This window comes from Cloeon dipterum, chromosome 2 (assembly GCF_949628265.1).
Source record: "Cloeon dipterum chromosome 2, ieCloDipt1.1, whole genome shotgun sequence".
Lineage (NCBI taxonomy): Eukaryota > Metazoa > Arthropoda > Insecta > Ephemeroptera > Baetidae > Cloeon > Cloeon dipterum.
Window position 1 is genome coordinate 35,545,510 of NC_088787.1, and position 12,433 is coordinate 35,557,942.

General features: G+C 37.0%; 3 protein-coding genes and 2 long non-coding RNA genes across 6 annotated transcripts; 4 read left to right on the forward strand and 1 right to left on the reverse strand.

Annotated features, from left to right (window-relative positions):
• Positions 1 to 2,125: 2,125 nt before the first annotated feature.
• On the forward strand, positions 2,126 to 5,664 carry LOC135936089 (uncharacterized). Of its 2 annotated transcripts, none has more exons than XM_065478770.1 (13): positions 2,126 to 2,363; positions 3,150 to 3,307; positions 3,370 to 3,510; positions 3,560 to 3,672; positions 3,735 to 3,932; positions 3,990 to 4,029; positions 4,086 to 4,199; positions 4,252 to 4,434; positions 4,491 to 4,709; positions 4,761 to 4,861; positions 4,914 to 5,078; positions 5,140 to 5,299; positions 5,349 to 5,664. In XM_065478770.1, the coding sequence occupies exons 1-13, from the start codon at positions 2,323 to 2,325 to the stop codon at positions 5,570 to 5,572; spliced, it is 1,857 nt and encodes a 618-aa protein (XP_065334842.1). In that variant the 5' UTR covers positions 2,126 to 2,322; the 3' UTR covers positions 5,573 to 5,664. The 2 variants fall into 2 exon arrangements, with proteins under 2 accessions (XP_065334842.1, XP_065334843.1); XM_065478771.1 differs by having other exon boundaries at positions 2,127 to 2,363; positions 3,165 to 3,307.
• A 1,809-nt stretch (positions 5,665 to 7,473) lies between these two features.
• On the forward strand, positions 7,474 to 8,287 carry LOC135937878 (uncharacterized). Its single transcript, XR_010574566.1, has 4 exons — positions 7,474 to 7,571; positions 7,730 to 7,876; positions 7,936 to 8,045; positions 8,106 to 8,287. It is a non-coding gene; the product is annotated as an uncharacterized LOC135937878 (long non-coding RNA).
• Positions 8,288 to 8,791: 504 nt separating this feature from the next.
• On the forward strand, positions 8,792 to 9,396 carry LOC135936909 (uncharacterized). The gene is made up of 3 exons (XR_010574405.1): positions 8,792 to 8,963; positions 9,020 to 9,241; positions 9,296 to 9,396. It is a non-coding gene; the product is annotated as an uncharacterized LOC135936909 (long non-coding RNA).
• A 60-nt stretch (positions 9,397 to 9,456) lies between these two features.
• LOC135936908 (plasma kallikrein-like) lies at positions 9,457 to 10,216 on the forward strand. Its single transcript, XM_065479916.1, has 3 exons — positions 9,457 to 9,620; positions 9,681 to 9,840; positions 9,899 to 10,216. Exons 2-3 carry the CDS (start codon positions 9,741 to 9,743, stop codon positions 10,090 to 10,092), a joined length of 294 nt encoding a protein of 97 aa, XP_065335988.1. The 5' UTR covers positions 9,457 to 9,620; positions 9,681 to 9,740; the 3' UTR covers positions 10,093 to 10,216.
• Positions 10,217 to 10,555: 339 nt separating this feature from the next.
• Positions 10,556 to 12,290, reverse strand: LOC135937589 (collagenase-like). Its single transcript, XM_065480748.1, has 4 exons — positions 11,702 to 12,290; positions 10,992 to 11,248; positions 10,795 to 10,922; positions 10,556 to 10,732 (listed from the first exon to the last, which is right to left on the reverse strand). The coding sequence occupies exons 1-4, from the start codon at positions 11,788 to 11,790 to the stop codon at positions 10,556 to 10,558; spliced, it is 651 nt and encodes a 216-aa protein (XP_065336820.1). The 5' UTR covers positions 11,791 to 12,290.
• Positions 12,291 to 12,433: the final 143 nt, after the last annotated feature.

Below are 12,433 nucleotides of genomic sequence, written 5' to 3' on the forward strand. Positions count from 1 at the left end.
ATTTTGTTCTCTTCTCTTAAAGAGATACAAGTTTGTGGCCGCCGACGTCACAAGGCGCTAATGAGAGTGAGACTTTTTCGCCAACAGATGGCCACAAATTTTGTTGTCGCGAAATTATTCTCACGCGCACGAAATTTTTCTATTTTTGATTTCCTCTAGCTTAAAAGCATTATTGTGTGGTCTGCTCTTCTACAAAAATGTATATCAAATAATTTGTAATATTTCTCGCAACTGTTATCATACACATTTTTGCACGCAAAAGATGCCATATATGGTATCTAGAAAGTCTCACCTCCTTAAACGGATAATTAATATAATGGCTTATTTTAATTTGCGAGTGTTATAGAATTAATTAGACTTTTTCTTTCTCCCGACAAGCTGGATTTTTGCAGCTCTCGATTCGACGAACAATAAAATTTATTAAATATATTAGTTTCAGTGCTTTTTATCAGGGATTGTAAATTTAGGATATTTCTTCAAAGGTTATAAAAACAGTTTGGAATTTTTTATTGTTAAAATTAATGTTTTTATTTATTTTTCTGTTTACATTAGGCACAACCGTGTGCAACGGGGACAGTGGCAGCAGCCTCTCACTGGAAAAAGACGGAATGTGGTTTATTAGAGGCATATAGTCAGCTTTGCCAAATAAAAAAAGTCAAAATTAATGGCGCAGAAGCCGAAGTGTGCGATCCTGAGCTCGCAGACTGTTCCGCTGAGCGTGTTTACGTCGCCAGTTGCATAAGCTTCAGGTTTTCAGTTAAACAGGGCCTTCAGAATCTGCTGAAACACTAGCCTCCCCTAGATAGCCAAAATGTTTTGCGGGTGATCAACCCTCATCCCCCTTCCAACCCGTGTATTGGAGTAACAAGAAAAATCGCGTCGTTTTGCACTTTCAGCAAATTTATTCACTGTTAAAAACGCTCTTAAATTGAAAAAATCTACCCCAAATTCCATTTGCTATCTAGGGGAGGTTAAGATGAGTCGAGTGGTGTACGGTTTTTGAAATTCTGATGATTTGAACCTGAGATTTAGCGATTGAAATGTTGGCAAAAATTCGATTTAACTTTTGCTAATATTGTCACAGCCAAATCTTTGGTTCTAATTGTCAGAATTGCAAAAACTGCACACTGTTCGACTTTACTTAACCTCCCCTAGATATTCAATGGAATTTGGGGTACATTTGTTCAATTTATGTTCAATTTATGAGCGTTTTTAACAGTGGATAAATTTGATGAAAGTGCAAATTGACGCGATTTTTCTCGTTACTTTAATACACGGGGTGGAAGGGGGATGAGGGTTCATCACCCTCAAAGTATTTTGGCTATCTAGGGGAGGTTGAGACGAGTTGAAAGGCTGCATACCTTTTGCAATTCTGACATTTTAAACCCGAGATTTGAGGTTGCAAAAATCACGATATTTTTGAAAAATTCATTTTTTTCCGTAAAAAATGTAAACACACCACTGGAAAACTCGTTTATTTTGAAATAAAATCATATGCATAACATGTGGGGGTTACAAATCAAATCGCGCCGTATTACACGATCAAAAAATAAATAAACAAAAAGCGCGCGCGAGTCGTTTGTTTTGCTCTCTTTGCGCGGCTCCCAAACGAAAACGGTATGCCGTACAGTTTTCGTTTTTGTTTCATTTGGTCGAGGAAGAGTGTAGCTTTTGAATGCTACCAAATTCATGGATGCAAGTTTCGGTATCCATGGGTTTGACATTTTTTGGCTTCTTAGCTCGAGAGTGTCCGTCGGTGACGGTTCAGGTGACACGCGTGGAAAAGGGACAAAATTGTCTCGCCCATGTCGCCGTCTCTGCAGTTTCTGCTATATACCCGAAATTAACCGTCTGAAATTCACAGCCAGAGGAATGTGTTGAACAGTGTTGAACGCATAAGAAGCGTCTTTTGCTCATTAAAATACAAAAATTAATAAAACTTTTTCAATAAAAAACAAAATTATTTCATTAAAATTCTAATAAATTAACCTTCACATGAAAAGTAGTCTAATTGTAAAAGTAAGGTTTTAATTTGAAAGTGAATTCATGAATTCATGAACTGGTCCAATAAAAATGAGGAAATTGCTCAGGTACAGGGCCAATTAACGAAAAAAGATCATATATTTAAGTCACAATTCGTTCGCTCCAACATTTGAATGCATCGTTGAGTGGAAGCCATTGCGTATTTTCATTAATTTGTAATGGGGCATGTCTGTGCATGACGAGTAAGTGGAGGTAGACAGGTTTCGGCTAACAGGGGAATGTACGCAGAGTGGCGGCAGTAAAAAGTCTCACAACGCGCGCTTCGCTATATAGCCCAGCATGCCGTGCAGAGCGTTTCATCTCACAACTTATTCCGCGCTGTAAGTACCACATCTTATTCCTTAATTCTGTCACTATTTTTCTAATTGATACAATTTATTTAAATTAAGAAAAGAGCTAATAATTTCCCAGAAGTTGCCGTGAAAATCGGCTACCGAGTTTGCGTTTTGAATGCTTTTTATTTTAACAGATTTGTCTGCATGTTTATTTTGAACTTATTTAGAGTCGACGTCTTTCATTGGACTTTTAAACGAAAATATCTAGTTGTTAATTTCATTTCCCCCTTGTCTCTTGTTGGTGTAGGTCAGTGTTTCCCTGATTGATTAACAACCAAAACAAAGTAGAGTTATATTTATATTTGTAAAGGAAATGATCCTCAAATGAGAGGACAAGAGAGAAGATTAATTAGTTACTTTAGTTTTTGATAAGAAGCTTATTATTTCAATTGGATTAAAAATATTTTTAAAATTATAATATTTATTATTAAATGCCTCTAAATTCGTTCAGATTATAAAACAATCTCAGGGCGACAGCCAAAAATTATAATTATACAGCGCTTTTCACATGGAGAACAATGATTGCTGGCCTTGTGCCTCGTTCGTTCGTCTTGATTTTTGTCTGTCGAGTGTTTGCTCTCTCGTCGGTTTCTCTGCTCTGTCTCGCGCGCGTTGATGTATGCCGAGACGCTTTTCGGCTTGACAGCCGCCGGGCCCAGAGCCGTACACTCGGCTTTTCGCGCGCACATTCAGCTTTCCACTCGTTTAAATTACAATTTTATTCCGTCCCTTCACGATTTTGAAATCTAATGTGTCCCTTTTTACATACAGGAATATGCAAACGAGGCGAGAAGAAAAGATGCCAGTGAAAAATGGATTTGTTTTTCTGGCGCTGCTCAGCTCGGCAGTTTGCTTTTGCACTTTTCTCGCTCTCCTCGCGATCGGCTCTACGTTTTACGCCACGCCATGCACCAATTTTCCAGCTCCGTGTAAGAATTAAAAGGAAATAAAACTGCTAGATTATAATTTTTGTATTTATTTCTTTTTACAGATTTCAATGAAGGGGAAAACTTGAGCTACGAGAACTGCGGCGTCGAGAAGAACGAAATTTACAACCCCTGGATCGTTTATTTGCGACAAGCCAACATCGGTTGCTACGGAATTGCTATTTCTCCAAGGACTATTCTCGCTTGTATAATTTTATTAGAGTATTTATTTCAATAATCATTCCTTTTGCCCAGCTCACTGCAAAATCGATAATACAGAAAGTGGAAACATCACAGCTTTTGTGGGACAATGTGCAAAAAAGCCAAGTTCGTTTGATGCTAATAATTGCACAGATAAACATTTCACGGTATGCCGTTCAATTACAGTTTTCCACCTGGCGAATAATAAAAAAAATCCTTTTAATTTCAGGTGAAGGGCGTAACTGAAATCATCCTTAATCCGGCTGCTGCCGTGGAGGAAAAAATCTTTCTCAAATTATTCAAAACCGAGAGAAAGTTGAACAGTACAGATCCAATTTGTTTATTTAATCGAGCAGCCGATAAAAAGACGGGCTTGGCGTCTCGACATCATAGAGATTTTCTTTATCTCATGTTGCTCCAACGAAAGGTAACAAATTAATCAGTGAGTTAAATTTAATGGTTAAACTTTTTATTTCTTTTACAGCGTCTTAAAAATTCAGACATTTTGCAGAGCCTTAAACCACGTAAGTTTTTTATTAATTGTAATTTATTTTTATTAAAATTAGAATTATTTCTATAGGAAATCTCACACCCTGTGAAAAATGCGTGAACACAAAAATGAGTGATGTTTACAATCGGTTGGGTCTGCCTCCTCAAAGCCTTCTTTGCGTCAAAGATTCCGGTCCTAACAACGGTATGACTATTTAAATTTTTTAAAATTAATATTCATTTCCATATTGACGCAGACCACGAGCTGGTGAATTTCTACAATGGACGCCATTTCTTGCGGGGATTGAAATTAAAGCACCATTTGTTGAAAGACAGCTGCAAAACCTTCGTTGACATTCTGCCATTTATCGAACCAATCGTGAGAAATTCCAAAAACATTTCCGTGTTATCTGCCATTCCGGCAGTAACACCAGTTAAAAGTAAATTATTTATTTTAAAAATAAAATACATATTCCTAAATTAAATGATTTGAAAGAATTCAGCAATGACGAAGACAACCTGAGCTTTCCAAGGTGTGGAACAAAACTGACGGGGAGACAAGACGAAGACGAAAATGAAATATCTCATCACATTTCATCTGAATTCGAAACTCAGCAAAACGGCGGGCATCCGTGGCACGCGGACATTTTCAAAAAATCCGAAGATCTGACAGCCTGTGGAGGAACTCTCATCTCAAAAAGAGCCGTTTTGACTGGTGAAATAGCAAAATTTCTGAAATTAATTAAACTAATAAATTTTTATTCAGCTGCGCACTGCATTTTTGAAATGAACGCAACTGATTTTGAGGTCTCAATCGGAATGTACAACAAATCGCTAATAAACCACCCAAGCATTCAAACAAATACGGTTGGAAAATTTAATTAAATGAAATTTAAATTCAATTAATGATAAAATTTAGCCGAGAAAGCTGATCTCGCACCCGAAATACGTTTCCGGTCAGTTCCATTACGACGTCGGCCTGATGATTTTCGACGTGGGATTCGAATTAACACACCACGTGCGTCCGATTTGCCTGTGGAACGAGGACACCGATTTGAACCAAGTCACGGGGAAACTTGCCATGGTATTAAATAATTAAACTAATTGAATTTATTGAAATATTTTAGTTAATTTATGATTTGAAGGCCGTCGGCTTTGGAATCGACGAGAGCAACACGCTGCCTGAAAGCCTCAAAGAGATCCAACTGCCGATAAAAGCGTATAAAAATTGCTACCAAAAAGACCAGAAGTTTTTCGGAAAACACCTCAAACCCGGGGACAATTTTTGCGCCGGATATACGAACGGTTAGTTTTTTTTCTAAATTTTAGTTTTAAATTAATAAATTTGATTTAGGAACGAGCATGTGCCACGGAGACAGCGGGGGAGGCCTGGCGATTGAAAAGGAGGGCCGCTGGTTCATCAGAGGCGTCACCAGCTTCGGGAAATCTTCCAAGATTAGTTTTAACGGTACGAAACTGTGTGTTTGCAACAGGAACAGCTTCACCTTGTTCTCCGACGTGGCGCACTACATGGAATTTATTGTAGCAAACACTCCAGACGTCTCATTTCTCAGCTGAATTTAATAAACAAATGAATATTTTGTAAGGGAAATATGTATGGTGTTAATTTATATTGTTAGTTTTTTTAATGTAAAATAAAAATTTATTAAACCAAATTTCTCGCAGAGTTCATTTTTTTTAAAAACAAAAAATATTTTATTTTTCTAAAATGCAAAGCAGTTGCCCATGTCAGAGATGTCAAAAGGTGGTTTGATTAACTCTAAATGCGTAAACAGCTCGACGGGCTGGGAGGCGCAGTGGCGCCGGCTCGCCTGCCTCGCCGCAATTTCCGCAATTTCTTCTTTTGGCACCATTCCAGCGGCGCTTCAATGAAAGACCTTGGTGCAAAAGGAGGCGAAATGATTGCCACATTTGAGCCAAGATCCTCTGCAGCCACTCTGGATGGACCCGAAGAGCTCATATACCTCCACGAGAAGTGCTGATCATATTTAAAAGTTCAAAATAAAAATAAAACTTGTTTAAATTACCGAAAAGTGACTACAATAATTTTTTCTTCCATTTCCCTATCACGTGATTTAGGAGCTGGTATGTTAATTTAATTAGTTTTTGGGAAAAAATTAAACATGAGAATATTTTTAACTTTTGATGCAAATTTAAATAAAGTCGCACTGATCAAAATTTTTCTCACGTGCAACCTCTTAAGACATTTTTTCTCGTCTGTATCAGCTGCTTCTTCTCATTCTTCCTTTTTAAGGTTAAAACCACCATCCGAGAGTCTTCTACGTCAAAGATCAACTGTTTCGCTGGAGGACCTGCGCCTTTCTCTAAAATAGGCCAAACGTAAAAGTTTAAAAACGGACTGGGTATTTTTATAAATTTATTTTTTTTTATAACGGCAATATAGTTGCAGGTTCAGTACAAAAATAATCTTCAATATAAAATATTTATTAATAATTTAGTAAAAAGCACACTTTTTGCTCATAATCTCCCTGCTTATCGTTTGTGTCTCTGAAAACAAACTCCAAGATGATTTGTTTAGAGCATTAAAATATTTTTAGTGTAAAATTGTAAATTTATAGTTCCTAAATATCCTTAAAAAATAATTAAATGAAAATCCTTGGCTGAAACTCCGAAAAAAAAATGGAATCCGCGCGCGTAACTTATTGAGTTAGACTTTAAAATGTCTAAGCCTTTTCACGGTATAAAAGCGCTTGAGTCCACGTGTCTTGGCACACACACAAACTCGACACTCGAGTGTTATTAGCGCAGTGTCCGCGTCGCAGTGGATTCTTAATAACGGCGAGTCTCTCGTTACATGTTTTTCAATTTTCTTTTAATTAAATTCAGTATGTATATTTTCTTCGATTCCTCCGGGTTCTCTTTTAAATATATTATTTTTTTAATTATTTAGTCAGGTTTTAATTTAAATGTTAAAAAAAATCAAATATGAAACAATTTTAATAATTTCCACTTAAAAATTGTTCCACGTTTTAGAAAATAAATTCTTTTGCTCTTTTTTAATTTACTGCAAAATCAAAAACCTATTTATTCTCTTGTAGAAGAAAAATTCAATTAAATATATTAAATTGATAAAATGATTTCAACGCAAGAACGGTTGAAAAAAATGCTCAAGGTAAATATTATATCACGGCGCTCGAAAAGTCTTACTTTGGAGTAATCATAATTTATTAGATTTTTCAATAAGGGCGTTGGCCGACTTGAGACTTCGCGCGACACATGCGACAGGACGGTTAGACTATATTTGCTTGCCTGCTGATATGTTTTTTCCTCTCGCCCCACTTATCGCGGCGGTGATTTGGCCGAGGGCCAAAATAAATAACCCGCCGCGCTTGAGCAGGAAGCAAGTTATTTGGACGGTCTTTGAAATATTTTTCTCTAGCCATAACATTATTTCAGTTGTGTCATAAAAGCTAATTATTTATTTTCTACTGAATTGTCAACAGCTCAACCATGGCGAATTATATCCAATTCACACCTCTCGCTCTCCTTGGTTTTGTAATTTGCGTCGTCCAATGCATCGATACTTCAGCTCCATGTAAGTATAGTCATGGCTTTATACTTTTTTATTACTTCATATTGTGAGGTTCTTCTAAAATCGATTTTTATCTTGCTGTAACTGAACCTTATGAAAAAAACAATATTAATTATTTTTTTTAATTATTTCTCAGTTAATTTTGGATCATTGCTGTGTAGATTTCGACGAGGGGGCAAACTTGAGCTTCGAAAAGTGCGGCATCGTGCATAAGAAAAGATCAATGAGCAGCCCTTGGATCGTTTATTTGCGGCAAGCTGAGCAGGGATGCTACGGAATTGCCATTTCTGATAGAACTATTTTAACCCGTAAATTTATTTCAACATTGAAAAATAATTTTAAACTAATTTAACCTTTTTTCTTTCAGGCGAATGCAATTTTACTACAGATAGTGAGGAGAAAATATCAGTTTATGAAGGAAGATGTGCTGATGAAAGAGTGTTTTACTTCAAAAATTGCGTCAAAAATATTATAGAGGTGAGATAAACCTTAAATTTATTTTAAATTTATTGATTTATAATTTATTAACAATTTCAGGTGAAGAATGTGAAAGAAGTCATCCTGAATGAATATGCTCCTGGGAATGAAACAATTCTGATTTTTAATACAAAAACTCTTCTTAAAAGAACAAAGCCAATTTGTTTGTACAATCGTGCTAAAGAGACGAAAAACTTATTGGCAAGAAAAAGACAAATCTCTAACAACTTCATGATGCTGCGTCGAGTTGTAATAGATTTTTTAACTCATTTTATACACATTTTAATGTGTTTTATTTTTTCAGCGCAATGATAATCTAGACCTGTTGGCAAAGAACAAAATCAGTAAGTATATTATAGCAATAAATACTTACTAGAGTTTATTTTGTCGTGTCCCAACTTGAGTGAAATTAATTTACGCATGCTGCAAAGATGCAAAACCAGCAAGTAAATAGTCTTTTCAATAAAAGTAGACGCTCAACCCCCGAAACATCGCTCAGATTCTCAAACTGCAGTACATATATTTAAATAACTAAAAAAATATTATTTTTCTAGCAAAACTCATGTCCTGCAAGAAATGCCTGAAAGATCCAAGCTCCAGTTTGGCTGAAGTTGGCAAGGAGTTGGGTCTGCCTTCCCAAGGCCTACTTTGTGTAAAATCTGCGGACAATTACAAAGGTATACGCAATTAACATTTTTAAATTATCTCCTATATTTAATTAAAAATTTTTCGTAGATCATGATCTGGCGAACTTCTACAAAGGGAGATACTTCCTTCGAGGTTTAGAAATGCACCATCCCCTGTTTAATGAAAACTGCAATATCTTCGTTGATATTCTGCCTTTTGTCCAACCGATCGCAAAATCCGCGAAACACCTATCTGTTTTGCCCGACATACCACCAGTGAAACGAATAAAACGTAAACTTAAAATAACAAGAAAATTATTCCTTTACGTTAATTTTATACTTCTAAAGCATTCAACAATGACGCAGACAACCTGAGCTTCCCTAACTGTGGAACGAAAATGACTGCGAGTCAAGAAAGAGACTTTTCTGAGGATAATGAAGTGACGCAATATATTTTTTCCGGATACCAAGCGCAGCAAAACGGACATCCGTGGCATGCGAAAGTTGTCTACACTACAGACCAAGACATCTGTGGAGGTACCCTCATCTCGAGAAGAGCAGTTCTAACAGGTTTTAAAAATTAATCTTTTATTGATCTGTCGATTTCATTGTTCTTATTTTTAGCTGCACACTGCCTTTTAGGAAGAGATGTGAGCAATTTTGAAGTGTCGATCGGTATTTATGATAATTCGAGGACGATCGGTAAAGGAATTCAAACGAATAAGGTAATAAAATATAATTTGTATGAGACTCGAATGGAACTTATATCGTTTCAATTTAGCCAATCAAGCTCATCGCCCACCCTCTTTACGATGGTTATCCGTTCAACTACGACATAGGTCTGTTGATCTTCGACGAGAAATTTGGAGTGACGGACCACGTCCATCCAATTTGCCTTTGGAACGAGGACACCGACGTGGACCGCGTCGCCAGAAAATTCTTGGCCACGGTTAGTTGAATTTTTTTGATTCCAAAATGCTCTAATTAATTACTTTTTTTTATTTAACAGGTGGTCGGATTTGGATTAACAAACAATTTCAAAGCGTCTGGAAGCCTCCTTGAAACCAAGATGCCGATAAAATCGCACAAAGAGTGCTACCTGAGTGACCGGAAATTCTTTGGAAAATATTTGAAACCCGGAGACAATTTTTGCGCTGGCTACACGAACGGTTGGTTGCTCCTCATTTTTTAATTAAAACTATCTCATTTTTATTTATAAAATTATAGGAACAAATGTTGGTAAGGGAGACAGTGGAGGGAGCCTCGCTGTTGAAAAAGATGGTCGCTGGTTCATCAGAGGAGTCGTCAGTATGGGAAAAAAGTTACAAAATGACACAGTCCCACACAGCTATAGTTTATTCAACGATGTTGCCAACTATATGGAGTGGATTGTAGAGAATACTCCAGATTTGTCAACTTGATTATATACAAATTTATTTCTGCATTTTTTAGATTTTAGATGATAATCATATGTACCTATTTCCCAAAAAGACTTATAATTATAGAGATTATTTTAAATGACAGTATATAAATAATTCAAGTGTGGAACTGATAGACATAATTATGCATTGAATAAATCAAAGTAAGAAGGTTGTGAAAAAATGTTTGTTTTAATTTTTAAAAAATATCACTCATTTTGAAAAAATTAAACTATTCGGACAAACCAAGCGTGCGGTGCAGTTAAAATTATGTTTTTATTGACCATGAAACCTGGAACTATCGTAGAGATTTGTTATCAATCAATTAGCATTTAAATGGGGTTAAATCTATATCATTTTTGCGGAGAAGAGATGAAGTGTGCGTGGCAAGGATTGGTCGAAATGTATTTCAAAAGTTGGAAATGCGGATAATTTTATTTATTACATAACGATAACAGCAAGAGTTTTAAGGGCGGACATGGAGTGATCCAGACAACCTATAGATCAAGTGAAGGTGAGATGTGACTCTGACGTAGCCGATAGGATAATTCAGGTCGCAGAATGGTAGACCAAAGCTGGTGATTCCAATTAAAGTCTCCAGTCCGTCAGATTCAGTGATGGTGAGGGGGTCGCCGGGGAATCTCTGTTGGCAAAATTTATAAAATATAAATTTTAATGAGCAAAAAGGCGAATAAATAAGCGTACATCGCAAAAACCAGATCCGTTTGTGTCGTACGTGCAAATTGTCCAAAAAGTGCTCTTAAAAGGGTAGGCTCGTCGACAATATGTTTTTTCGTTGACGATGACGTCAGTGTACTTAGGCCGAGTGCCATCTAAACAAGCAAGTTGGTAATTAAAATAATTGTGTCCTCTGGTTAACAAAAAAAAATTATTTTTGGTACCGTTTGAGGTGCGTCTCCAGCCAGAGACGGTAGCTTTGTATCTTTCGTAGGTATTTGAGCGCTGAGACCAAGATGGCAGACGGATGATGGCAATATCCTTGCCAGAAACCGGAGCGTCCAGGAAAATAATGCAGACACCGTCGAGGAATCCTGTTAAGATATTGAAAATATGCGTCGTGTATTTAGTGGATTTGCCAATCTGCCGGCGGGGTTCGTAGTCGTTGATACCGCCAAGGAAGATGGTGAAAGTATATGCTCTGAAATTGTATGGTCAGTTTGTCAATTCCTATCTGTGGCCAACAAACAGTTTAAATTAGTCATCGCTAAATGTTTTTGAATATCGATGGTAAAATATCGTGTCCTATATACCCAATGGGGCGGATTACGGCACCGTTTTTTAGCTCGACCTTGAAACACTGTACAATGCAAGCCTTATGCCCAGCGTTGCAATTTTCTGTCAAGGTTGCGTTGCCGTAATCCGCCCTAATGTAAAGCAACAAAAAATGTCGATAAATATCGTCAGAAACACATCGATATTAAAAATATGTGTTTATATTGACCATGACTATAGTTTAAATGTATCTCCATTGTGTTTTTTTATCTTCTTTTGTTTAATTTAATTATGTGACTTTTTGATTTGTAAATGCGCGGTAATAAAAATTGAGGAGCTTGTTGTATGAATACAAATAAAATGTACTAGATAATCTCACCCGAAGCAGCATATACGAGTAGTCAGCACTTGATTTTCCTTAATGATGGATCCACCACAAACCTTGAAGCCGTTGTTAATAGAAATCATGGTGGTGTAGGTTCTTGTTGGTTGTTTGGTGGTGGATTTGGTTGTTGTTGTTGTTGTTGGTGGTGGTGGTGGTGGTGTAGTTGTTGTTGGTTGTTTGGTGGTGGATTTGGTTGTTGTTGGTGGTGGTGGTTTGGTGGTGGTGGTTGTTGTTGTTGTTGTTGTTGGTGGTGGTGGTGGTGGTGGTGTGGTGGTGGTTGTTGTTGTTGATGGTGGTGTAATTGTTTTCGGTTGTTTGGTGGTGGTTTTGGTTGTTGTTGATGGTGGTGGTGGTGGTGGTAGTGTAGTTGTTAGTGGTGGTGCCGTTGTTGTTGGTGGTTTGGTAGTGGTTTTGGTTGTTGTTGTTGGTGGTGTGGCTGTTATTGTTGTTGTCGGCGTTGATATTGAGGTCTGAGTTGTTGGAACTGCATTGATGCCTTTATCGTCATCAACCTCTGTCAAATGCACATTTCAAACAGGATAAGTCGTGCTTATAGATATGTCATCCTATTAACTTACCGGCCCTGCCTAGCAAAAAGAAAATGGTGGCGGTGGTTGTAGCGGCCAGCAAAATTATCACGAGGGCAACGAGTGTGAAGCGGATGCAGAAACTGAAACAATATGTTTCATTTGAGTGTATTTTGCGTTATTAATATTCTGGTGTCCC